The 26,907-nt window shown below is 42.9% G+C and overlaps 1 protein-coding gene across 1 annotated transcript in view; it reads right to left on the bottom strand.

Moving 5' to 3' along the window:
- IQCJ (IQ motif containing J) overlaps positions 1-26,907 on the bottom strand; it is a 118,421-nt gene that overhangs the window by 18,465 nt on the left and 73,049 nt on the right. Inside the window, exons 2-3 of the mRNA XM_066602935.1 lie at positions 14,769-14,833; positions 611-691 (exon numbers count right to left, since the gene is read on the bottom strand). Of these exons, the coding sequence (XP_066459032.1) occupies positions 611-691; positions 14,769-14,833 (146 nt within the window). The remainder of the gene's footprint in view (positions 1-610; positions 692-14,768; positions 14,834-26,907) is intronic.

Below are 26,907 nucleotides of genomic sequence, written 5' to 3'. Positions count from 1 at the left end.
ATGCCATAATGCAGCTGTACATCTGCCCATATACATGGGAAGATGTGACCAACCAGCGAGCATTTTTATGTTCACATAAACAAGCAGATCAGACGACTAATTTATGTTTGCTCATTCATCGGTTGATCTTTTGCACATATATGAGCCGATTAACGGGGAAACAAACATCTAGGCGAATGTTCATGGCATATAAATGCACCTTAACTTGCAAGTTACAATTCCAGTGTCTTTCACTATTTTATTGCTCTTGTTTTCTAAGCGCTTTAGGGACTGTTCACATGGGGCAGAATATTACGCAACTTTGTTGTGGAATATGCCCTTCTGCGGACAGTTCAGCATCAAAATCCGCACTGCTAGCTTTCGATTTTGATGCGGAATTGAAAGAAGCAGAAACTTGCTAGCAATTCTGAATCAAAATCCACAGTTATTAGGGCGGATTTTGGTGCAGAATTCAGGGGCGGCATTGCGGAATATTTAATCCCCTAAAGAGAAGCTTTGTTCTTTGTCATCACAGTAATCACTAATTGATTTTCAAACCATTTTATGTCAAGGTGCCAAATGTTCAGCAGTATGATCTGGAAATTGCCCAGAAACAACAAATTTCACTTACATTTTTACTTTGGATTCGAGTGGCTGCTGACAGCTAAGGTATTTTTCAGTATTATTATCTACATCCATGTCTTCCTGATGACTGGAGAAAGACAGAAAATAGTCATAATTAATAGCTTATAATCACAAATGAAAATAAATGACATTTCCAACAAATAAAACATTATCTAATGCAGACAAAATTGGTAAGAAAAAAAAACATTGGCACAAATGTCTTTAGCTGGGGTGGACTGTTCCTAGAAACATGTATTAATCAAAAACATACTTGCCATTTTTATTTAGCGTCTACCTTGTTGCAGCAGAATGTAGCATGGAATAACACAGTGCATCAGCTTTGTTACAGTGTTCATTTAATTGCAAATTCTATATTAAAATCTAGGGCCAAAATTCTGTTGCAGCCCAGAACAGTTAATATGACATTCGCATAGTTTTATGCTATCCTAAATTAGTTGCAATGGAATGGTCACAGATTACAGCTTTTTGTTTGTTTGCACAATGTTTATATGCAATAACAATGTTTAAATGGTCACCACAGTTTGAGAAAATGTGTCGTTATATGATAGCCAATCTGATAACTAGCAAAAGTGCATATCATTTAATTTATCTAAAATGGCATTATTATTCTGAAAAATCACTCTTAGCCCCCTGCAGATGGGCGGAAATTCCGTGGCGAGACGATTAATTCTTACTATGGGTTGCTTTCTGATGATTCATTAATTTGGTTTCCTTAGCACTCGGTCACCACATGTAATCAAGTGCTACAAGGGTGGACTTTGCCAGGGGCAGGGAGGCTTGTGCACCCTGGACTGATACCCAGAAGGTGTTTAGGATTGTCTGACAGATGGAAAGTACTTTGTGTCTTCTATTCTGTCCAGGAAAAGAACATCATCCCCCTATGCAATGCTGAATTCAGTGTTGCACAGGGGGATTATGTCATCAGTGTGACCTGCTCTCATGTTCTGCCCTGTGTACTTTACTAGCCCTACATTCCTGCATGCTTTTTAGTTCCCGTAGGTGACAGGTGAGTAAGAAAAGAGAAAGCCAGAGACCTACAAGAGCAGAGACAGATAGAGAGTTTAGAGGGGCTGCCTGAAAGGAACATGTGAAGAGCTGGAGCGCCAGGGACTTCTGCAGGAGTCAGACCTGGCTAGAAGAGGCCAAATCAGCATCTTTAGGTGAGAGTGGGGACTGAAGAGTCAAATTAAAATCATGGCCATCAATACACCACACCCCAAATTCTCAGGTTTATACTTTTCAAGGGGGGAGGGTGCCATCTACTCAAACGAGGGGTCATAAATTAATCTTGACTGGACAAAAAAACCCTGCTAAAGACATATGGCATTAATCAAGTTCTATAGGGGGATATACTGTACAATCATAAGGAAAAAATAAGGATATCCTCTTTGAATTCCATGGTTTTATGTGTAAAAATAATCTGGTTATTAGAAAGTCTTAAAAATAGGTAAATATAGGTAAAAATGACAAATTACACCATGAAATTATTTATTTAACAAAAACTGGGCCAAAATGCAGAAGTGTGTGAAAAATCAACTACACCCCATTAATTAACAGCTTGTAGAACCAAATTTAGCAGCTAAAACGTGAAGTAATCATTTTTAGCCAAACTTTAGCTTTTCGATAAATGGCCTCACATTTGACTGTAGAATACTTTGGTATACAAAAGACTATATGGTTGCATCCATAACCGCAAGGTGACCAGGTCCTGAGGCTGCAAACTAGTCCTTCCCTACTGGGCTTGACAGTTGGTATTAGGTGTTTGTGTTGATATGCTATGTTTGGTTTTCACCAAGTGTGGCTCTAGGCATTATGGCCAAACATCTCCACTTTGGTCTTCTCTGTCCAAAGGACATTGTTCTAGACGTCTTGTGGTTTGCTCAGATGCAACCTTGCAAATTTTAGCCATGTTGCTATGTTCTTTTTAGAAAGAAACTTTCCCTTGGCAACCTTTCCAAATAAGCCATACTTTTTCAGTCATTTACTAATCCTACTGTCATGAACTTAAACATTGAGCATGCAGACTGAGGCCTTTAGACATAGCCAGAGATGCAAGTCTTAGGTTTCTGGAATTTCTCTGAGCATTGCATGGTCTAACTTTGGCATGAATTGCTGAGATATCCACTCCTGGGAAGATTGTCAACTGTTTTGAATATTTTCGACTTGTGAAAAATCTTTCTCATTGTAGAATCATGAACTTCAAATTTGTAAATGGCCTTTTAACCATTATTAGATTGAGGGTAAGATATAGTTGCTTCCTCAAGATCATTGCTTATGTCTTTCCTCTTTGGCATGTGCCTGAATGCTCCAAACCAGCAAACTGCCAACACTTCAGCATTATAGAGGTTGTACTACTTATTGATGATAAAGTAATCAGGGGCATTTGATTACCAACACCTGGCTGTCACTTACTCTATGGAAGCAGTAAAGTTGTACTTAATATTTCACATACTAAAACCATAGAATTCAAAGCGGATGTATAACAGGTGTGGAATATGAGGCCAATTATGGAAAGGTTTTACAACAGTTAATTTGAACAAACAATGTTTTACTGAATGTACAGTAAAGTATAATATGAAAAAACATACAAAAGTATTATTTAAATACACTACAAACAGTCTGCTAATGTTCAATTAATGTTATAACTTGGGTGCCCTTTATATTGTACATGCAGTGTAGAATTATCACAGTCAGATGGGAAGCACCAATCCAGGAATCTGAGCTATGTTCTTTCTCTCTGCTACAGGCAAACCCAGCTCTCCATTACCACTGGGTTGCTCATTCCTCGCAAGGTTCTCTGCAAAAAACTGTTCCTCCCTAGCAGAGTCTCTCTTCTCTGCACTCTCTGAAACTGCAGTCTCACCAGAGCCTGTACTTTATACCAAATCCATCAGCCAAACAGCAGGCGTATTAGGTCCTGTTAGTCCACAGCAGCAAGTTGGATTACAAAAACACAGACATGTGACCTCCCTGAAGGTTCTTAAACTTGCACACCAATTCAATCATATAAAGACAGGTATTTTAAGTGGGCTTAACCCCTGACAGGTATATTTAGTTTTTCTCAAGCTACAAGGACTGCACACATGGATCTGTCCAATGGGATAAATGATGTGGAGTACATATAAGGGTTGAGACCCGGCCCCTAAGCCAGGGGGGCCCAAAGGGCCTCCTTTCCACACTAACGCTGACTGACTGCACTTTCACTAGGTCATCTGTGCAGCGCTGGTAGCTTCTCCGGCACACTAGTGCTTCCTCCCTAACCTCCGCTCAGACTCCTCTCTTGTCCCGTTCTCCTCCACTGATAACATCAGAGTGGAGGAGTCTGAGCGCAGGTCACGGCGGAAGTGCTAATGTGCTGGAGAAGCTATCGACGCTGCGCAGTGGACCTAGTGAAAGTGCAGTCAGCAGGCAGATCAAGGGATTTTCATGAAGCCCCCTCCCCTGGCTTCTGCAATGCCACTCCCATCACTCATCCAGTGCAGGGGAATGGATGTGGAGCGGCACACATGGCAGAAAGTGCAAGTACTGTTTATCTCAGAGATGCATCTAAGGTCTCTCACACATGCGCTTTTTACCGCGATTACCGAAGCGTTTTGAACGCCGTGTTAATTGTGGTATAATGCTTCACTGATTTCAATGGAGTCTCGCGGACCTGCGCTCGAACACGGCCTTTTCTATCGCCGTAATTTTTGATTGCAGTGTGCTTTATTTTGGACGTTTTTGCTCTTTTTAAACACACCTTATCACCCATCACAATGAAGAGGTGCCGTTACAAAGCACTGTGAAAGCTGTGACATCCATTTGAAAACCATTAAAATCGCGGTGTTTCGCCGACGCCGTGTTTGAGAGTGGCCTAAGGGCTCATTTCCACAAGTGTATGCATAAAACGGCGCTGTTTTACACATACACAACCCTTTCTCTCTGCTGGCAGAGTGCCATCAGAGATCGTGTATTGGCTGAATATGCACTACACATGTCCGGAAATCTGATGTCACGGACTTGAGCAGTGTGATTTTTTATTTATTTTTTTCTTTTCAAATTAGTTTTGAAACCCTGCCCTCCCGCAATGCCTGCATAGGGACAGCATTTCAATATGGGGCCCATAGAAGGGCTCTGTATCATATGCAGAGAAATAGTGCATGCAGCGATTTATTTCAATGCCATATGTACACGATATCTACACACTATAAACTTTCATTGCTTCCATTCACCTTAGGGCTCATTCACACGAGTGTATGAGTACAGTGCAGTGAGTCTCACATGCTCTGCCGGCAGAAATCGCGTTTGACTGCGCATGTGTAGTGTCTTTGTTTTTTTTTTAATTCCCCACTTTGTTCGGAGTGGCGATGCATATGGAAATGCTGCCCATACACAATTGGATAGCATATCATACACAGCCCATAGAAGTGTATAGGGCTCATTCTACGTGGTACGCAGAGAAATAGAGCATGCTGCGATTTATTTCCCTTGCATATCTACACGCAGTCCATTGACTTTCATTGACTTCATTTACCACGCATCACTCATGCGTGATACATGGTGAAAACATGGTCATGGACATACACCCTAACATGTTATAAAAGTAAAACATGTCTTACGGCTTGTGTTCTGGATCTTTTAAGGCTGGGTTCACCCAGGCCGGAATTTCAGTGCAGACCTGCCGCACGGAAATTCTGCATGCATTTTTAAACTGAGGCCCAGTCTAAAGCGCTCACAAAGCTCCTGATTACTGATTGTGCATTCAGGCCGCTTTCACACAGGTGATCGCGGTAAAATCGCAGTAAAATTGCGTCCTTGTTCCTACGCTTTTTCAGCATCAGTGATGCTTTTCTATGAGCCTGCGGTTAAATTATGTGATTTTTTTTTTTTTTAAACTCGTTTTATTGAACAATATATATTTTGTACAGTAGATGAATAAATAACTTTAAGTACATCACAGGCTCCTTGTGATCATGTAAACAAAACTTACATACATTACATTGGCATATGCAATTATTAAATACAGTGTATCGGTGCATTTTTTCCCTGGCTTCAGTGGGAGGCGGTAGCATTTGTTTGTTTTACAGATTATTCCTGGGCATAGTTGCTCTTATCAGGTTTTGTAATCAGTCTTGTGTGAATACTGTATTTGTTGATCCACACCACCTTTCCCACACCTTGTTAAATTTTTCAGGGCATTTTCTGTTTTTGTAGACTATTTTTTCATATGGCAGAATGGCATTAATGATATTTTGCCATTTTGTGAGTGTCGGAGAGTGTCTGTCCATCCAGCGTAGGGCTATTGTTTTGCGGGCATAGAATAATACTTTGGTGAGGAATACTCTGTCATGATATTGCCATTGCTCTTCATCTAGTATACCTAGTAGGCACACTGCTGGATCATGTGGTACTGGCACACCCAGCAATTGGGTTAGGAATTCCGTGATTTCTCCCCAATACGTATAAATGTCTGGGCAGCTCCATATTACGTGATTAAAATTTGCGTTTGGTGCTCTACACAGATGGCATTGGTAAGTGGGTATTCTGTTCATTTTATGGAGTCTGGTCGGTGTTAAATAGCACTGGTGGAGAATGTATAATTGTGTTAGTTTGTTATTTGCGGCTGGTGATACTGCTGTGTATGTGGACATTGCAGTCTCCCAGTCTTCATTAGTGAGGGTGGGAATGAGCTCTCTCCATCTCTCTACTACTGCCATTGGTGTATCGGGGATCTTGGATTGTAGTAGGTGGGTGTACAGCACCGATATCAGGCCTTTGGGTCCTTGAGTACGAAGTATGCCTATTAATGGGTACTGGGAGAGGGGTTGACTGGGCTCCGGGAATTGCGCCGTTAAAGCGTTACTAAGTTGTAGATATCTAAAGAAGCCCGCTCTTGGGACTTGGTATAGTTGCTGTAATTGTTCAAAGGAAGCCAGTACTTGGTCAATGTATATGTGTTCTAGTGTGTTAATTCCCAGGTTCATCCAGAACTGCTTGTCCGGTAGATTCATCAGATGTGGCAATGCTCTATTATCCCATAAGGGGGTCTCCAGAGGGGTGTCGTTCTGCTTAGTCAGTGCCTTGCACGTCTGCCATACATTAACTGCAAGTCTATGTATGTGTAGCATCTGCTTAGTCAGTAATCCTGGTTTTTCCAGGAGGATCCAAAGTGATGCTTCGGAGAGAAAGAACATCAGATGGTGCTCGGAGTTTGGGAGAGGAGAGCCCGCTAGCCAATGACGGATATATCTGACCTGTCCCGCCAAATAATAGAGTTTTAGGTCTGGTAGCGTCATTCCTGCCATCTCCTTAGGTCGCTGCAGAGTGTCCATGCGGAGTTTAGCTCTAGAATTTCCCCATATAAATGATGTTATTAGGGAGTTAGTTTTTTTGAAAAACTTTTGTGGTATGGTTATTTCTGCATGCTCCAAGCAATATAAATACTTGGGGAGTATTATCATTTTTATAAGGTTTATTCTACCTGCTACTGATAGTGGCAAGGAGCTCCAGCTTTTTAGTTTTTGTTGTAGGATTGTCAATAGGGGGGTGATATTTAGATCTAGGCTCTGGGTATGATCTCTAGTAATGTGTACCCCGAGGTATTTGAACTTGGAAGTCACTTGTAGTTTACAAAATACATCCCCCGTCTGCCATCTCTCTGGTCTTAAAGGCATAAAGGCGGATTTCTGCCAATTTATACATAAGCCTGAAAAGTTCCCAAATTCATCTATTAGCGAAATAGCCAGCGGAAGGGTGCCCCTGGGGTCCGACATATACAGTATTATGTCGTCCGCATATAGTCCTATTCTGTCTTCTCTGGGTCCTATCTGGATACTCTCGTATGAGGTGTGCTGTCGGATCCTCAGGGCCAGAGGCTCTATTGCAATTGCAAACAGGAGGGGGGAAAGTGGGCAGCCCTGTCGGGTTCCCCTTTGAAGTGAGAAGGAGGCGGAGGTCAGGCCATTTACCATTACCCTGGCCGTTGGCGATTTATATAGGTTGGAGATCCCCTTGACTGAGTCTCCGAATCCAAACTTCCATGAGACCTCCATCAAATATGGCCATTCAACTGAATTGAACGTCTTGGCTGCATCTAGTGAGGCCAAGGCCCAGTCCGACCTCCACCTCCTTCCCACCTGTGTGATTACCTGCGTCCTTCTAATGTTGTCTGATGTGGACATTCCCGGGATAAAGCCAGATTGATTGGGGTGTATAATTTCTTTTATGACTTGGTTTAAGCGAGAGGCTAGTATTTTAGTAAGGATTTTGTAATCCGTGTTTAATAAGGAAATAGGTCTATACGACCCGCAGTTCTCTGGGTTTTTATCTGGTTTTAAAATAAGGATTATGTTGACTTCTAGCATTGAGTTTGGGAGATGGTTTTTGTCAAATATATATTTATATAGGGAGAGCAAGTGTGGTGTCACTTCCTTTTTATACTGCAGATAGACTTCCACCGGCAGACCATCTGGGCCCGGAGTCTTATTTTTTGCCATGTCATTTATTGCCTCCTCAATCTCTCCCTTTGTGATGGGAGAGTCTAGTAAGGATTTATGAACGTCTTGTAGTTCTGGGAATATTATATTGGCTAGATAAGACTCCAGTTCTGCAGGTGGGTAGTCAGTCCGCAACTGGTAGAGGTCATCATAAAATTGTTGGAACCTATCTAGGATCTCCTTCAGGTCTATAAGCGTTATTCCTTCAGTTGATTTAATTCTTAATATAGACAGGGGGGGGGGGGGGGGGGCGGTCTCTTGTCTCGCCATATAGGCCAGTAGTTTGCTTGACTGGTTTCTTAGTTCAAAAAAGGATTGTCTAGTAAAGAAGTGGTTTCTCTGGGCCTTTTCTTTTAGATATATTAAGTAGTCTCTACCAGTCTGCAGCCATCTATCTCTTTTGGTATCTGTAGGATCCGCGACAAATTCCATTTCTAGTTGCTGACATTGCTCTGCTAGGAGTTCTCCTTCCCGTGCAGTGGCTTTTTTGATAAAGGAGATAGAGGATCCAAAGCAACCTCTGAGATAGGGTTTAAATGCCTCCCATACTAGCATTGCGTCTGTGTGTATCTCATGTGCCTCGTAATATATTCGGATCTGATCCGGTATACGATCATTGGGACCGAACAGCAAGAGCCAGAATGGGTGCACTCTTAGTCTCTTAATTGTGGCCGGGCCTGGATTTTTAAGGGTCATATGGATTGGTGAGTGGTTTGAGATCCCTCGAGCAAGGAACTCTATGGAGTCGATTTTGGGAAATAGTGAAGGAGTCCCAAATATATAGTCTATGCGACTAAGTGCATGATCGTGGGCTGCGTGGCAAGTGAACTCTTTTTGTTGTGGAGGAAATATGCGCCACAAGTCTAGCCATCCCGTCACCGAGATAATTGACGCTAGGCGGGTCATATTCGTGTCTCCCTCCCTCCGAGCACCACTCCCGAATCTGTCCATAAGGGGATCCATTACCATATTCATGTCTCCCATACAGATGACCATTGCATCTGGCGAGAATGATGCAAATTAGATGCCATCTGCTAAGATGGTTGTTGTTGCCGGTGGTGGGTTGTAGCAGCACAGAAGGACGTATGGGTCATTGTTAATTTTGGCTCTCACAAAGATGTATCTGCCTTCTGGGTCTCTTTTTAGCTGCTCCACTTCCTATCTCAGCGACCTTCCTATTAATAGTGACACCCCTCTGGAGTAGGATGTATGACATGAGTGAGCGGACCACTGAGTCCACGGTTTTGACAATGTTCTTGTAGTTTCGGGCGTGAGGTGGGTCTCCTGCAGGCATAGTACATGTGGTCGCCAGGAGCGTACTAGGGAATTTATTGCTGATCGCTTTCTGGCTGATCCCATGCCCCTGACATTCCAGGACACAAAGACTACCCCTGCCATAGGTTAGAGGAGGTCAACCGGGTCCGGATAAATTTCTCTATATCGTTTTGACTGTCAGGAGTTCCACCCTGACATTCCATCACATTTTTACCATACATTATACAATAGTATTTCATTTTGCCTTTCAAATCTTCATGGAGCCCTTGATGCACACAATTTGTTAACATTGCGGTAGTATACTACCAACTTTGAACTTAAACAACTTATATTAGAACTAACTTCGATTAGTATTCGTGGCGAACAGTAATTAGGGGGAACCTACATAGTATAGCTTCAATTTTGGCTACACTTGAGGTATTGTTGGGTCGATAGAACAACTGCAGTAACCGACATTAACCTCAGATAATAACTGTGAGGGTCTTCTTAGGTGGGAAGAGAGTTTCCTTCTCTCCAGGTATTCCAAAGTCCACCTTTCGAGCGGGCAATGAGTCTCAGTTTCTTCAGGTTAAAGAGAAGGTGGAGGGGGGGTAGGGTAGGGTGGGAGGGGGGGGGGGGGGAGCCAAGAACATCGGCGGAGGGAGGTCCCATGTCTACTTCAAAGGAGAAGTAATCAAACAGTAGTAACCAAAAGTGGGAGTCTCAGTCCCGCCTCTCAGGTTCTGGTTTGTTTGGGGCATATCAGAATTACAGTTCCTGGAGCATGGTTAGTAGCTCTAGCCATATATTCATGTGCCTATACGGGGGTCCCGGTACCTAGAGGGAGAGAAATGAGTAATTATGTATACGTTACGGTCCCTCTGGTCGACGTCTGGTGGCCAGCCATTCTTCAGCTTCTGGTGGTGTAGAGAAGAAATGGGTGCGATCTCCATCTATCACTCGCAGTTGTGCCGGGTATACCATGGAGTACGGGAGTTGTAGATCGCGAAGCTTTCTTTTAACTCCAAAGAATGAGGCTCTTTGTTTTTGGAGATCCGCTGAGAAATCCGGAAAGATAGATACTGTGGCGTTGTCATAGCGTAGTGGGCCTCCTTTTCTGGCAGCTTGTAGGATTATGTCTCTGTCGCGGGAGTTGAGTAGTTTTGCTAGCAAGGGTCTGGGTGGAGCTCCTGGTATAGGCGGTTTCATGGGCACTCGGTGGGCTCGTTCAATGACAAAGACCTGTGATAGTCCAGCATTGGGCAAGAGTTCACAGAGCCACCGTTCCATGAATTCTTCTGGTCTGTGTCCTTCAGCTCGTTCTGGTAGACCCACTATACGCAGATTATTTCCCCGCGAGCGATTTTCAAGATCATCTGGTTTTTGCCTCCAGTAATCAGCTTTCTGAGTTCTCGTATTGCGGTTGACATTGGGGTGGCAGTGTCAGCTAGTGCGGACATTCTGTCTTCGGTGCTTGTTACTCGCTCTCTTAGGTTTTGAAGGTCTTGTCTTAGTAAGCTTACATTCATTTTAACTTCGTCAATTTTTCCCGTAAGGGTGGTTGTAGATGTTTGAATTGCGGTTAGGAGCTGTTCAGATAGCTGTTGCAGAGTTTGAACTGTGCCGTCAGGTGGGACTGGGCTGTTGTCTTTTACCGCTGGTGTTCCCATTGGAGCGGCTGGGGTGGATTCAGGGCTGGGGTCTTTGCGAGCTTCTCTCCTTGCGAATGCTTTGAGTTTATCGACGGATGAGTTTTGCCTAGTGGGGCCCATGGTTAGGTCACTCCGTGCTTCTTGTTTTGAACTGAGTTAGGCAATATGTTAGGTTCCCTGCAAGGAGCCTATAAGTGTCAGTGGTTTGTATTGCACTCTTTACGGAGGGGTTCTCAGGTGTTCCACGGCCCAAGGTTTATGGTGGCCTTAATTTGGCAGTATTCGTGCTGCTGGTGAGATTTGTTTGCCTTCACTGTAGCTGTGCCGCTATGTACAGTGCTTCGTGCTCTCTTTCAGGTGGCTGTGGGTCTTACTGTACTTTTTAAAATTCACTGGGGATTAGTGATCTCTCCTGTTTGGTGGTGGCTGCTGTATATTTGCGTCAGAGAGTATCTCTCAGTGGTGTGTTCTGTCTTGCACCTCTGTGACTAATGCCCTGTGGCCTCCTCCCCTGCCCTCCCCCTATGGTTTATGGCGGGAAGGGGAGCGAGTCTCGTTCTCAGGGCTATATGGGGGCCTTGGATCAGCCACTCTCTCACCTATCCCCCAATTGTCCGGTGTTACTCCGGGTGTCCCTTCTCTCTCTTGAGGGGGTCTTTCTGTGCCGTTCTGGGCTGCTATCTCTCCTTATGGCCAGTCTGCGCTGTTGTCAAAATGGCGGCGGCAGCGTTACCTCCGTTATTGCTGTTATCACGGGCGGTTCTGCCTCCGCTTCTCAGCCGCCTCTCTCCTCCGCAGTCGTCTGGCGTTGTCACTCACAGTGGCGGTTGCTGTGCCGTGGGTCCACTGCCGATGCCGCCTCAGCCGCTGGCGATGTCAGTGCACTGCAGGTGGCATGGTCTCTCCCCTCTCCGGGCTGTCTCCCCCGTCCGTGGGCGTCCGGAGCCACTTCTAAGCTGGCTGCTGTGGTCGCGGGGCCGCCGCCGATGTCGCTTCCGTCGCTGGCGGTATCAGGGCACTGTAGGTGACACGGTCTCTCCCCTCTCCGGGCTGTTCCTCCCGTCCGCAGCCGTCCGGCGTCACTGCCAAGATGGCTGCTGTGCTCGCGGGTCCGCTGCCGGCGCCGTCTTTGCTGCTCCCGGGATGCTTCAAGTGGCTCGGATCCCCCTCCACTTGCCCCCGATGGTGTTTAGCTGGGTCTGGGGACCCTCAGGATGGCTACAGGATGGCTGGTGAGTCGGTTAGAACGGGAGCTCTCCTTACATGCGGCCGGTCTCCTCGGCTGCTTGGCCAAGCCCCCAATCATGTGATATTTTAACGTGAAAGTCAATAGGACTTTCTAATGTTAAAAGCACATCGCATTGCAATTGTGCATATTATAACTTATTATATTTTTTTTTGGGGGGGGGGCATTGTATTATCACTAATATCAAGGGCACAATGTGTATTATAATTAATTTCAGGGGGTCACACTGCATAATATGATTCATTTCTGGAGTATGGTGTGTCAGGGAGCCATGTTTCCTGATCCCAGTTACCTAATTCCTGCTTCCTGGTCCTGACCCTGCCTCTGTTTTGATTGCACTTCCTATAAAAGCCTGTCCCTGTCAATCCCTCAGTGCATGATTATGCTTCCCCTTAGCACCATTTGATCAAGCTCCACTTGCCTGTTCTTCCGCTATTTCTACAAGACCTGATACTGACTTCTAGCTTCACTTCTGACTATGCTACCCGCCTCATCCATCTGTACTGCAAATTGAGACCTCCTGTTGCTGACTCCAAGCTCTTCCTTGACTACTCTCCAGACCTGCAGCTATTACACCTGAGGCTCCGACCCAGTGCCTGCAATCGATACATTGTGCATTATTATAATTTATTTCATTTGTGTAGGTTGTATTATTATTTGTTAATGGGAGCACAGTGTAGATTGTTATTTACTTCAGAGGGTACAGTGATTAGCACTGTTTTCAGCTGACACAATATCTTGGTGTCAAACTTCACAGATGCAAGAATTAGCTGGAAGGAGTCATGAAGGTCTAGTTTCAGTGTCATTGTGTATTCTCCCTCTGACTTTGTCACATCAGTACTGTATTCACTTGTAAAGTCTACAGCATTTTAGTTTGTGTAAATTCAACTCCCATCATATCCTTCAATTGTCAGGACATACTGGGAGCTGTAGTTTTACATGGCAAAAAATTCTTTAGCATGCTTTAACCTGAGTTGGCAACAAGTATATTAAATTAGTAGAGTTAAAATAATTTTCCACAGAGTGATAAACAGCAAGACTTATTCAGACTTTGCAGGAAGATCTGCCCCTCCATATTTGTTTGACTTGCTGAAATGATGACATCACTGTCCATTTGGTGGGGGTCTGCTTGATGTGATCCCTGCTGTTAACTGTCACGTTGTACTCCTAGGACCTGTGGTTCTGTTGGGTTTCAGGAGTACATTGCTACAGGTGTGGTTGATCTGGCTGGCTGATGAGGTGGAATTCTCCAGCCAGCCAATCATCACATGTCTGCTGCATATAAATACCAGACCCTCTTGCTGGAGGGTGCTGGTCATATATCCATTTGCCATTTATCTTATTCCCTTTCAGTACCCTGGTGCTTGGAATCATGCATGTTCCGCTTTGGTGTTCCTGGCATGTATGAAGTTCTGGGTGGGATTCCCTCATCCATTTGTTGGTGTGAACAGTGACGTGTTCAGTGTCTGCATAGGTGACCAGACATTAGCTGTGAACTGTTCTGTTCAGTATCTGTGTTATTTTTCCTTGTCTTGTATTTCTGACAGTTACCATCTAGGGTGGGCAAAGCCCTAGGCTTAAGCATGGGGCCGTCCCTATTGGAACGATTACCCTGCTTGTAGGCCGAATCCTGGGGTTTAGGTTGTCTGGTTAGAATAGGGACTCACAAGACAACGAGGACCCTTGATGAGGGTTTGTAAACTCCTTACTTTGGCCAAAGCACTAACTAATACCTCATATTTATTAGTTATTCCATCGGCCGTCCCTATTGGAACGATTACCCTGCTTTTAGGCCGAATCCTGGGGTTTAGGATGTCTGGTTAGAGTAGGGACTCACAAGACAACGAGGACCCTTGATGAGGGTTTGTAAGCTTCCTTACTTTGGCCAAAGCACTAACTAATACCTCATATTTATTAGTTATTCCATCGTCTGATGTGTCTTGTGTTCTTTGTAAGTGCTTTGGTGTTTGTCAGTCATTCTTGGATGTCTGCACACACATTCAGTTTATGTCGTTGTTGGGGTCCTGCGTGTATGCCCATCCAATTCCTTCTTCCCTTTCCTCTCTCCAGTCTTTATTTTGGTTGCGTCAAACATATAAATAGAGTCTGAACTTTTAACATTGTCAAAATTGTACTTTTTTTAGTCATCCTGTCTCTCAAAAAATATAATACAAAAGTGATCAAAAGTCCTATGCACCTGAAAATGGCACCAATAAACATTGCAGTGCATCCCAACAAGTCGTGACAAATTCCAATTGATGGAGAAATACAATTTAAGGGTATTAGAAATGAGCAAAAAAGCTTTTTTAAGAGCTTTTCAATACATTATATGGTACCTTCAATGGTATCATTAAAAAACATAACTCGTCCATCAAATAACAAGGTCCCATGGAAATATTAAAAGGTTATAGCTCTTGGGAGGCGCGGACTAGAAAACAACAACTAGGAGGAGAGTATATAATGCATATGTCTGAACCAGGCTTACTGTTCTATTACAAAATTAGATGGTCAGTTTACCTTTCTACAAAACAGGCCCCATCATGGATTTGTTCAAACGAGTGCTGAAGCCTTTCGACTTCTTCCTGGAAGAAGAGAAAAAGATGAATGTCTAGTGTATGTTCATTAGCATTTCATGTAAATTTCAGTCTGAGAAGTGACCTTTATTTTAGATTTGAGAAGCAATGTATACATTTTAAGCATGCAGAAAAAACTGCGTACTGAGAAATATATGGAAACTTGAACTGCCTGCCAATACGTTTGACAGACAGCTAGAGATAGAAAGACAAGTGGAGATACATATCAATGTTGATTATTTCCCAGGACTGACCTTGTCAATAGCTAATTTGTTTCTTTGTCTTCACTTGCTAAATAACCCATTCAGTGCCACAACAGAATGAATGAGTTAAACATAGCGTTATCTATAAAATTAGGACAGATATATTCATTTAGATTAGTATTCCTATAATTGCTCCTTAACCTTACTCTTTGTGGCTAATCCGTTTGTGCTACAATAAAGAGCTGGAAAAGGATTCAAAAACACAGACGTCTGACAAGTGGATTTTGCCTCGCACCATTCAAATTATTCTTTTCATATTAAAATGTCTGCATACATCAAGATATTCTCAGTCCCTTCAGAACATCTGAGTGACAATGGGATATGACTGGCAGCCAGAGAAAGATAAATGCTGCCTTTTTGAACTCCGGAAAGCTTGAGGCATGAATATTTTGTTGGTTTTAATGAAGTAAAATGAGAGGAAAATATTGCTTTTGCTTTATACGGCGCAATTTTTGCTTAAAGAGGAAGGATAACGTCCTAAATTATTTTTCATTATCATTTGCATTTCCTTTTTTCCTTTGAGTTCTTGATAGTAATCATCCATCAATGAACACCAGAGCCCATGCAACAATTCAGGTGGGTTCTTAATCTTCCACTGTGTTCTCATAACCTCAGGCTAATGCTGGTTGGAAAACATCTAGTTTAAAAAATGGAATTGTGCTATAAATACAGCTGAGTCTTTGGCCAATTTCAGACATAATGAAGCTGCATTTTGTTGTTCATACAGTGTTTTCCCAAAAATAAAACACTGTCTTATATAATTTTTTTCCCCAAAAGAGGTGCAAGTTTTTTTTTTTGGGGGGGGGGGAGGGGGGGGGTGGCCTTATACTTACCTAACAGGATCAGTCCAGGTCCCTCCCACTGTTCTCCGGAGCTCGGACACACTTCTTGCAGTCGTCCGCCACCCACAGAAGATCACTTCTTGGTTACGGGATTCATAAATCCCGCCTCCAGGAAGCGATGGCTCTTATTAGTTCATCAAGCGCTGCTTTGATTGGCTGAGCAGCACTCGAGAACTAATGTGATGACTGTGATTAGTTCATTGAGCACTGCATTGATTGGCTGAGCAGTGGTCGAAGTACCAATCACAGCCATCGCATTGTGGAGACAGGATTTATGAACTGGCTGAGTCGTAGCATTGATTGGACAATTCATAAATCCCGCTTCCACAACACGATGGCTGTGATTGGCTGAGCAGCGGTCGAAGAACCAATCAATGCAGCGCTCAATAAACCAATTACAGCCATTGCATTGGTTCATCAAGTGCTGCATTGATTGCTGAGCATCGCTTGAGAACCAATTAGAGCCATCGCTTCCTGGAGGCGGGATTTATAAATCTCGTAACAAGGAAGTAATTTTCTATGGGCGGCTGAGGACTGCAAGAAGCACGTTGGAGCTCCAGAGAGAAGCTGGAGGGATCTGGACCAAGCCTGCTAGGAAATATATTCCTTTTTTTAATGCTTATTTTCAGGGTAGGGCTTATATTCTGAGCTTCCCCAAAAATCCAAAAAAATCAGGGCAGGGCTTTTTTTCAGGGTAGGTCATTTTTTTAAAGGAAGCAGGGTGTTATAGGGGGCTATGGTGATCTAATTCCAGGGTTGGAGAAATCTCTGCAGTCAGGTAGCAAATGCACCCACAAATTTACTGCCATAACATAACTTTGTGGGTTGCTGTCTATTAAAAGTCTTACTGCTAGCTACTAAAAATAAGCAAACTGGCTCGGTTAGTGATCTGACTGGCTCCTTAAGCCTGCCTTAGCTTGTAGAAAAACATAGCTGCTTTCTTAGAAGAACAGCCCCACTTCTTTCCATTGACTATTCATACAAATGATCCTAAGCTGAAGTACCACACAGCCCGTGGACAAGAGTGATGCCGTTTCTGGAAGGAAGCGTGATTGTTCTCAGTAAGAGAAACCATGTAATCTTGTAGATATGATACCTTTTAATAGCTAACAAAAATACATGTTGTTACAGCAAGCTTTCGGGTTCTTTCTTATCAACCCTTCATCAGGCTAAAATGAAACTGGTTTGGATGGCACACAATTATAACATACAAATGCAGAGTACAAATGTTCACACACAGAAATTTGATACTTAAAATAACACTACAGATGAGCGAGCATACTCGTCCGAGCTTGATGCTCGTTCGAGTATTAGGATGCTTGAGATGCTCGTTACTCGAGACGAGCACCACGTGGTACTCGTCTCGATTAAACGAGCACTGACCATTGAATTCAATGGAGCCGGCAATACAGCCGGCTCCATTGAAAGCAATGGGCTGCCGGCGATCGCGGGATGAATTGTCAGGAAGGGCTTAAATATATAATGCTTCCCTACTACAGGAAATTCCTCATTCTCTCTTTTTCGGCCAGCTCACATAGTCTCCCATAGGAGTCTATGGAAACTCCTGCTCCCGGTACACTAAAAATAGATCAGGTCCTATTGTGTTGTCCATACTATAGGGCGCTATGGTGATCTAAGTGCTGGGCTGGAGAAATCCCAGCAGGGATTTAGAGTTGCTAAATTTCAGTCATTGAGGTCCTTTTTTTGGGCAAAGCGCTTTTTGTGCGCAACTAGAATTCCTTAGTCTGAATGTTTCCATAGGAAACCATTGGTTCTAATAGCCATGTTTTTTGGCTTGCCTATATTGTGTCAAAAGGATGCTCGTGTGAAAGAGCCCTCAATCAGTAAAGCTATATGTTAATCATTTGCATGCTGTGAGTCAGATGTGCTGTGTATAAGGTTTGTAAGAAAATTAATGACAAAAGGAATTTGTCAGCAGCTATGAGCTCCATAAGCTAAGTTATCGTGCCCAAAGGGCAGGTTCCCTGGAGTTTAGGGAGGTATTTCTTATACGTACCCAACTGCCCATTTCTGTGCTGTCACCCCCAAAAGTCAGCACATGGACTGTGTAGTGGACTCAAAGCTGGACACTGTGTGCATGCACTCCCATAGAAATCAATGCAGGCCATTTCAGTGATACAGTCACTTTATGGGAATCAGTGGTACTATCACTTGAATTCAATGTAGAGTCCACAAAACTGTAGCACCTTTGTAGCAGCTGACCAACTTTCACAGGGACAAGTTACAGTCTTTTGCACAAAATAGGCCAATTGCAAATTATTACACTTCTCAGATGTGCAATCACTTGGTTATGGTGCAGACTTCTTTAGTAACACAGTCTCTTAATTACGTTAGATACATGGTGTGTTTTCCATATACTGTAGTACTTCCCAATTTTGTATAAACACATAAGTCATGTGGGGTAAATTGTCTTCTACCTCAATGTTTTCGTTTTGCCCTCCTCTGGATCAACATTTGGGGGGTAATAAACTGAACTGAATGGACATATGTCTTTTTTCGGTCTTACATACTATGTTACCATGTCAGTAGCAACTCCATATTCATTGCACATTAAACACATTTGCACTATATTATTTATTAAAAAAATAACATACTTTGTTAAACAACACAATTAAAAAGAAAATTCATAATCAGGTATCAATTTTGATCCAACAACAATCATTGGCACAGAAAATAAAAGCATGATTTAAATAAGATGTAATAAGGAGGTAACCAAAATGTATACATATTATATAATGCTATATAAAGTGCAATCTATATATCCGCAGACTGTGCAAACCACTGCAGATATTCCCTTAAAGCAACCCTCTGCTTATGGGACGAAATTGTCACCCGGTACAGGGAGGGGAGGAGGGAATGTTACCTGCAGTTGTTCTTTTCTGCTACCCCTCCCATTCGTTTGTTTTAAGCCCTGTTCTCGGCCATCTAAATTGGCTGTGGCAATTTTCTAACTACCTAATGTGCACTGTGCACTGCTCTGGTTGGTGACTGCTGATCTCATGAGCAACCCTGGACAATCGAAGAGTACGTATAGTGCATTTGTAGTCTAACATTACCAATAGACTGTGGGAATTGATTAGTCTGAAGATTATGCCGCTGTCTTAGGTGGCTGAAAACAAGACCTGAAATGGCATATTGGAAGGATGGTAAAGAAGAACCATTGCAAGTAATACACCCCTATCCTCCTTCAATCTTGGCCATAATTTTGCCCCGAAACAGGAGGGTTATTTTAAATTATCATCTATTGCACAAACCTAATTGAAGTTCCATTTACATAGCAAAGGATTGTGTAAATACTGTAGCTGCTCTGTTAAGTAGAGTGCCCAGTACAACATTAGATAAATAAAACACAGATCCTAAAAATATAGTTCTCCCATCATGAAATGTATGCCCAGTCCAATTGTCAGCATCCCAACGCATGTTTGGCGGTCTGTTTCCTCTTGAGGAATATTTGCCAAGTCGCACAATTTGCAGCATTTACACACAAACTATGATAACCCCAACGGGCATGTTACACCCCACTATTTACACCTCTCACAGCACCACAGGGTACAACATACTCTCTGACAGGACTTTGCCAGCACTGGGACCTGGTGCGGAGCATTTTCCAATTGCCTGTGTAACAGGTAGATGGTATTATGGGGCGGTGGTGACAGAAGGGGCAGAGGCAGCATGTGTTTTTTTTTTTTTAAAACAGCAAACTTTACTTAACGAATATTTTGTTTTTCCCTCCATAGGAGAATACTGACTATGTAAGCATTTCATAGTAACTCGTTCTAAAATCGCTCCCATGTATAACCTGTAGTATTCCGACAAATGGCATTGGAACTCTGATGGCAGCAGGTCTCCCAGAAGTTACTCACTGGTCATTAGCCTCTATCAAATCTGCTTGACATAGTTCAGACCTTTCTCTGCTTCGTAGGAGCTGCGTACCTACAACCAATACGCCATGCATCCTAGATGCCACAATTTACCTCAAGGACTGCTAATTACATTATACTTCTCTCAATTGGTTAGGTGGATTGCCACGCCATACATGCATCATGAACATGTTACATCAACTATTTCTTTACTCTTTTTACCTCATGCTACTAACTATAACAATATTAGCACTTTATCGCATGCTACCAACTGTGCACCATTAATCCGGGGTTACTCCTAAATGTCTTAGTTCTTTATCACCTTCCATCCCTCTGTTAGGGAAATTCAATCGTTCCGTCAATATGCTGTGAGGCTCCAAATCAGAGGTGGTTATGGCGGCCGCCATGAGAAAGCAATAGACACAGACATCATGACCGTGTCCTAAAGCAATCTACCTTTATTACAAAACATCTTTCTTTATATAGTATTTCTAAAGGCGAGTGGTCTATTGTCAATAAGTGTACATTTCATCCAGTCATGTGCTTTTACATAGATAACAGTTAAACATTAAAGGGGTTGTCTGAAACGTTTTTTTTTTTTTTTCAATAGCCCCCCCCCCGTTCGGCGCGAGACAAACCCGATGCAGGGGTTTAAAAAAAAAAACGGATAGTGCTTACCTGAATCCCCGCGGTGACTTCTTACTTACCTTGCGAAGATGGCCGCCGGGATCTTCACCCACGGTGGACCGCAGGTCTTCTCCCATGGTGCACCGTGGGCTCTGTGCGTTCCATTGCCGATTCCAGCCTCCTGATTGGCTGGAATCGGCACACGTGATGGGGCGGAGCTACGAGGAGCAGCTCTCCGGCACGAGCGGCCCCATTCAGAAGGGAGAAGACCGGACTGCGCAAGCGCGTCTAATCGGGCGATTAGACGCTGAAATTAGACGGCACGATGGAGACGGGGACGCTAGCAACGGAACAGGTAAGTGAATAACTTCTGTATGGCTCATAATTAATGCACAATGTACATTACAAAGTGCATTAATATGGCCATACAGAAGTGTATACCCCCACTTGCTTTCGCGGGAAAACCCCTTTAAGGCATGGTCTTTCCTGGACACTATTGCACATTGACCTTTGAACAGTGTAACAGAAGATAAGGAAGAATGTAAGATATATACTTTTGCTAAGCACTATTCTCGATTTCTAATCCCTGTAACAATGCAAGCTTGTCGTGCAAACAACACATGAATGTACAAGCGTATATCAAAGATGTTCATAGGAGACAGAATTAAATATGTGATCAAAGATATTCATAGGAGACAGGATGAAATATATATATATATATATATATATATATATATATGTTTTAGGCTCATAGCATTCACACCTCCATCACAGGCCTGCGAACCATCCAAATAAAGTATCTTTTTGGTGTGCATACTGATACATGGCGACCCCACTCACTCATGGTTGGTGGGGGGTACGCCTCAGTCCGGTTTGCCTTGCTGCAGCCTCATAGGTCCATCTGCCACCTCTCTAGTAGCAGTTTCTCTCAGTTATTGACATATCACCAACAGCTCTGTCCGGTTTCCAGACTTCAGCGCAGCTTCCCTCTGTACTGGTCAGGTCTATATCTCTTCCCATCACAGTCCTGGGACACCTCAATATAATTAGAACCATCTAGTCATTCACCCAGCATGGGGTAAAGGCTGCTGCAGCTGCTGTTCCCTTTTGCACGGCCTACACCACTTCACAGGTCTCTGCTGCTCTCCCTGTGTCTCAGTTGCTGCTGATGCTCTGAGCTCTACTGTGTAACACACAAAAGGGCAAAAGTTACCCCTTTTATAGGGTTTTCCACAAAACGGCTGCTGGGCCTCCTCTAGACTGTCACATGTGGCTGGACGGCCAGTCAGAGACCTTTTCATTTGCAATATTCTGTGCTTGTATTAGAGCTCCCTCTTTTGGCCAAATCTAATTCTTCTTTTTAGAGCTCCATCCAGAGTTTACTGTGGAGCTGCAAGACCGCTGTAGTAAGAGGAATGCTGGGCATGGCTCACCCCCCTTACATCTGGGTTCAATGTCACACAAATACATCCGCATCGGCCACAACAGAAACTATTACATACACTGAAATACACCGTTAAGTATAATCATCATACATTTAGCATACATTATCTTCCACAATTCTGGCACAACTATCTGTAATAAGCATTAACCATCAAAAGCATAGCACATCAATAAATTCTCCACAAAGTCTATTAGAAAGCTGCAGAATTTTTAATAATGCAAAGTGTGATCTCTATATAAAACTGGAAAACCCCTTCAATATCTCGTCCTTCTTAAGGCCCTTTTACACGCAACGATTTTCACTCAAAATTCGTTCAGACAATCGAAAGTGAGTGATAATCGATACGCATAAATGCAAGCAGTCGTGCATTTTTCGTTCAATTTTTGTTCATCGTTGACCTTTAGTTCATATAAAATCCATCGCTTGGCAGTTCGCTTTTTGCTTGATTTAAAGGACAATGGTTCTGCCGTTCAGTGATTTGTGGGGAGGGGTTATCGTTTGGCGGGGCGTACTTTCTTGCGTCTAAAAATGCAGAGCAAGCAGCTGGCGGGCGAACAAAGCAACTTTTTTAAATGCCCTCCTAGTGCTCAACCATTGGCTGGTAAATCATCGGCTGCTATGATGCGCACCGCAGCAGCTACAAAGAGGATTAAAAACACATTCGCCATCTTTTACTTCGCATGCAAAGGTCACGGCATCTACATCGAGGATTTATCTTTGGGCGCCAGAAGATTTCACTACTTCTTTCGACAAAAAAAGATTTGTGAACTTGACACCTAGAGATTCTTTTAAAGGTCAATTCACAAAGTCGCTTTTTTTCAGCATAAACCTACCACCTACTGATTCTTTCGTAATGCCAATGCAGAGAACGCCTATACGAGCCCTTGTTTTTTTATTTCAAGTATTAACAAACCAGACACTTAGAGATTCTTTCAAATGTCAATTCACAAAACCGCTTGTTTTTTTTTTCTACTCAAATTATCACCTAACTAGACCTACGTTCAAAGGCCAATCCAAACTTGCTGATTTTTTTTCCTTCACTAATGCATATGCCCTCCTATCAAACTATCTTACACTTATCTTTACATGTAAACGCTACCAAGCGACACACTGAAATGCCCAGGCGCAACGTCCATTTATAGCGATAATCGTTAGGTTTAAACTCTCATCTTTAAAAGCTAAACCATCGCTCACTTTCAATTGTTTGAACGAATTTTGAGCTATAATTTTTACGTGTAAAAGGGCCTTTAGGTATGTGCTATACACTAAAGGTCCATTTAGACAACGATTATCGCTCAAAAGCCATCTTTTGAGCGATAATCGTTGCATTTAAATGTGCCCATCTTTTACTTTTCTGCCGAACTATGGTCAGTTTGGCATGAAATCCATCGTTCGGCAGAACAGCTGTTAGGAAAGACCACACGCTGTTTCCTGCCCGCGGAGAGCTGATAACAGCTGATTAGATTGTCTCAGCTGTCAGCCCTGTGGAAGAACAAAGGGAATTTATTCAGAGAACAGCTCACACACTATTAATTGGTACTAAAAGGAATTAGTACCAAGTAGTAGTTTTATGCAAAATGATCGCTCAGAAACCGTCTTTTGAGCGACCATCTTTGTGTCTAAATGCACCCTAAGACTTTTAGAAGTATAGATGGCACCTAGGATACAATGGAACAATTTGCACTCAATATCCCATTATGGTAATTAACTACATTGTTTCAAAGTGAGCTACAGCAGTTCTGTTTCAAGAACGTGTTTCTAATTTTGCGCGGCCTTGTCTAAAACAAGCTATGAAAAGTTGGGCGTCTGTGTAATGGAGTTTCCCTGCATTACTTTTATTGTTCCTGTTTACTAATATCCTGGTGATCCTGGAACTGGAGTCAAATGTAAGGCTCGTGCCATGTTTCCGGCGTAGTTTAGGCTCTACTGAGCCAAGTTGGAAGACATATTATTTGGAGCTCCGGCCTGCAGTGAGCAATACCTGCTCCATGGACTATAAGGAGGTCTATCGGAAAAGATCAGTATTCATGCAGACACGGAAAGCTAATCAGCTGCTATTTTCCTCCTGGTTCTCATCAAACAATCACCCACCATCTACTGACCCAATTGGTCCTGTTGACCGACGGCAAGTTACTAGTTATATAAAACAGAGAATCAAGTGGAACTGTAGTGATTACCTTTCAGCATCACAGATGGCTCTGTGACACCCCTGCAACAGGGCCCTTAGGTCTGATCACGATGTGACTCAACACCCGGTAGGAGAGAAAGAACTATAGCATCTCATAAGCCCATCTAGCCAGCTTCCCCTACAGCCTATTTCTGAATTTTGTAGGGCATATGGGGAACTGATTGAAGGCATACAACACCAATAAAATATATATTTCCCCATATCAGTGCCCATTTTCTTTTTAAACAATGGCCCCTAATAATATAGGGTATGTGTCCATGATAGAGTGATAGAGTGACTTGTTAGTAATCAGAGATCCCGATGTGATACTTTTACTTTGATGGCATACACACAATGGATCATTTATTGCTGATTTTGACTCAGCTACCTATGGCACACTGCTCATATCTCCCGCTTCATCAGAGCTCAGTAACCACAGGGCAGAGATCATCTCATAAGCAAATAACTTCTGACATTCCTTGAGATGACATCCTTCATTTATACATGAAGAGACATTATTTATCGAGGCTGTAATAAGAAAACTACAACAACATGCAGTAAATGTTTGAAGAATTTAAATGTGTAGCAGTCACAAAATCTATACTAATTTCAGTTTTGCACCATTGAACATGAAGTATTGATTAATACTCAATTGCAGCTAGATTTATGAAGCTAGCTGTGCCGGTGTACACACATAAGCTGATTAGTCGAGCTCCTTACTGCTATAAGAGAGTTCATGTGGACAGAAGGTGTTTTCACGCTGTAGCCTTTTAAAATGTTCACATTTACCAACAGAGGAAGATGAAAAGTATTCTGAATGCTTGCCAACTTGATAAATAGGTAGAAGGGACTTTTTTGCTGCTGAGCAGGTGTTCTGTCTTCCACAAGGTCTCTGTTGCATTACCATAATGACCATTTAACACCATACAATAGAGACATATGAAAATGATGTCAGTATGTTTTATTTTAGATAGTATAAAAGTAACCCAGTATTCATGGGCTATGACACTTGTGAACATTTACCCATTTTGGTGAGGAACTGAAGCATGAACAGACTAGATTCATCAGCAGTGCCACAGGAAAAAGTTATGGTACTATGTAGACTTGGCAATCAATTGAGTTTCAGCTCATTAACACAGCCATATTATAGTTAGATGGATTAGCCATATATTTACTGTCATGAACTGTTAAGCCTGAGACTAAAGGTTGCCATTCACAAGAGACTAAGTTTGGCCAAACCAGCTGATTTCAGCAATGCCAGACAACCACCTAATGTGTATTAGAGGATTGGTCAATGTTCATTAAACAAATGCTATGGAATAAAATGATCAGGCATGTTGACTTTAACGTGCCTGATCTTTTCATTCTCAAGAGACATAAGTCCCCTACAGAGGTGTCTGCCAAAACCTTACTCCTCTAACCCCCAGTTGAGAACATATGCTCACTCAACTGAACCAAGCAAGCATGTGTATGTGGAGATTGGGAGAAATAGCTAGTGTATGGCCACTGTAACTTAAAGGGGTTGTCCCGCGCCGAAACGGGTTTTTGTTTTTTTTTAACCCCCCCCCCCGTTCGGCGCGAGACAACCCCGATGCAGGGGTTAAAAAAACAACCCGCACAGCGCTTACCTGCATCCCGGCGGTCCGGCGTCTTCATACTTACCTGCTGAAGATGGCCGCCGGGATCCTCTGTCTCCGTGGACGGCAGGGCTTCTGTGCGGTCCATTGCCGATTCCAGCCTCCTGATTGGCTGGAATCGGCACGTGACGGGGCGGAGCTACACGGAGCCGGCATTCTACACGAGCGGCCCCATAGAAGACAGGAGAAGACCCGGACTGCGCAAGCGCGGCTAATTTGGCCATCGGAGGCCGAAAATTAGTCGGCACCATGGAGACGAGGACGCCAGCAACGGAGCAGGTAAGTATAAAACTTTTTATAACTTCTGTATGGCTCATAATTAATGCACAATGTACATTACAAAGTGCATTATTATGGCCATACAGAAGTGTATAGACCCACTTGCTGCCGCGGGACAACCCCTTTAAGATCATGGGGGGAAGGGATTCAAGAGAAATATCATACATATACGGCATGTATTATAGTGCCGGCTCAGCAATGTTGATCATGGCATGTAAGTAGTTAACAGAGTGAGTGAGCTCTCCTTCTAATGTCATCAGCCCTCTGACATCCAATCACAAAGAGCTGATGGGTTGACACTAGACAATGACTTCCAGCTTTGCCATGGCTTGTTATAGGCAACACAAGAGATAATACACTGCAGTACAGAAGTATTAGAGTGTATTATCTGAGTTATCATAAGATCGCAGGTTCAAGTCACCTACAGGAACATCAAAAAGGGAACAAATAAAAAACATATCCAAGTAAATAAATAACTAAAAGAAAAAAACTTTGTACAGCTTTACTTTTTTTTGAAAAAAAAAAGAATAAAAAAAATACATGCTTGATGTAGCCACATCCATAATGACAATGAACTGAACACACTTTCTATCCTGCATGGCAAATGCTCTTCAAAAAATAATTGCTTCTTTTAACCCCTTAAGGACATGGCCTATTTTGGGCTTAAGGATGCAACGCTTTTTGGCAGATTTTCATCTCCATTTTTCAAAAGCCATAACTTTTCCGTCGACGCGGCTATATAAGGGCTTGTTTTTTGCGTGGTGAACTGTAGTTTTTGATGGTGCCATTTTTGGGTACATTGACTGTATTGTAAAACTTTTATTTTTTTTATGATAACAGGAAGAGAAAACACATCTATTCTGCAATAGATTTTGCTTTTTTTTTTACAGTGTTAATCATGCAGCATAAATGACACAATACATTTTTTCTGCGGGTCGGTACG

The sequence above is a fragment of the Eleutherodactylus coqui genome, chromosome 1 (assembly GCF_035609145.1).
Source record: "Eleutherodactylus coqui strain aEleCoq1 chromosome 1, aEleCoq1.hap1, whole genome shotgun sequence".
Classification (NCBI taxonomy): domain Eukaryota; kingdom Metazoa; phylum Chordata; class Amphibia; order Anura; family Eleutherodactylidae; genus Eleutherodactylus; species Eleutherodactylus coqui.
The sequence above is the reverse complement of the archived record's forward strand: the minus strand, read 5'-3'. Positions and strand labels throughout refer to the sequence as shown.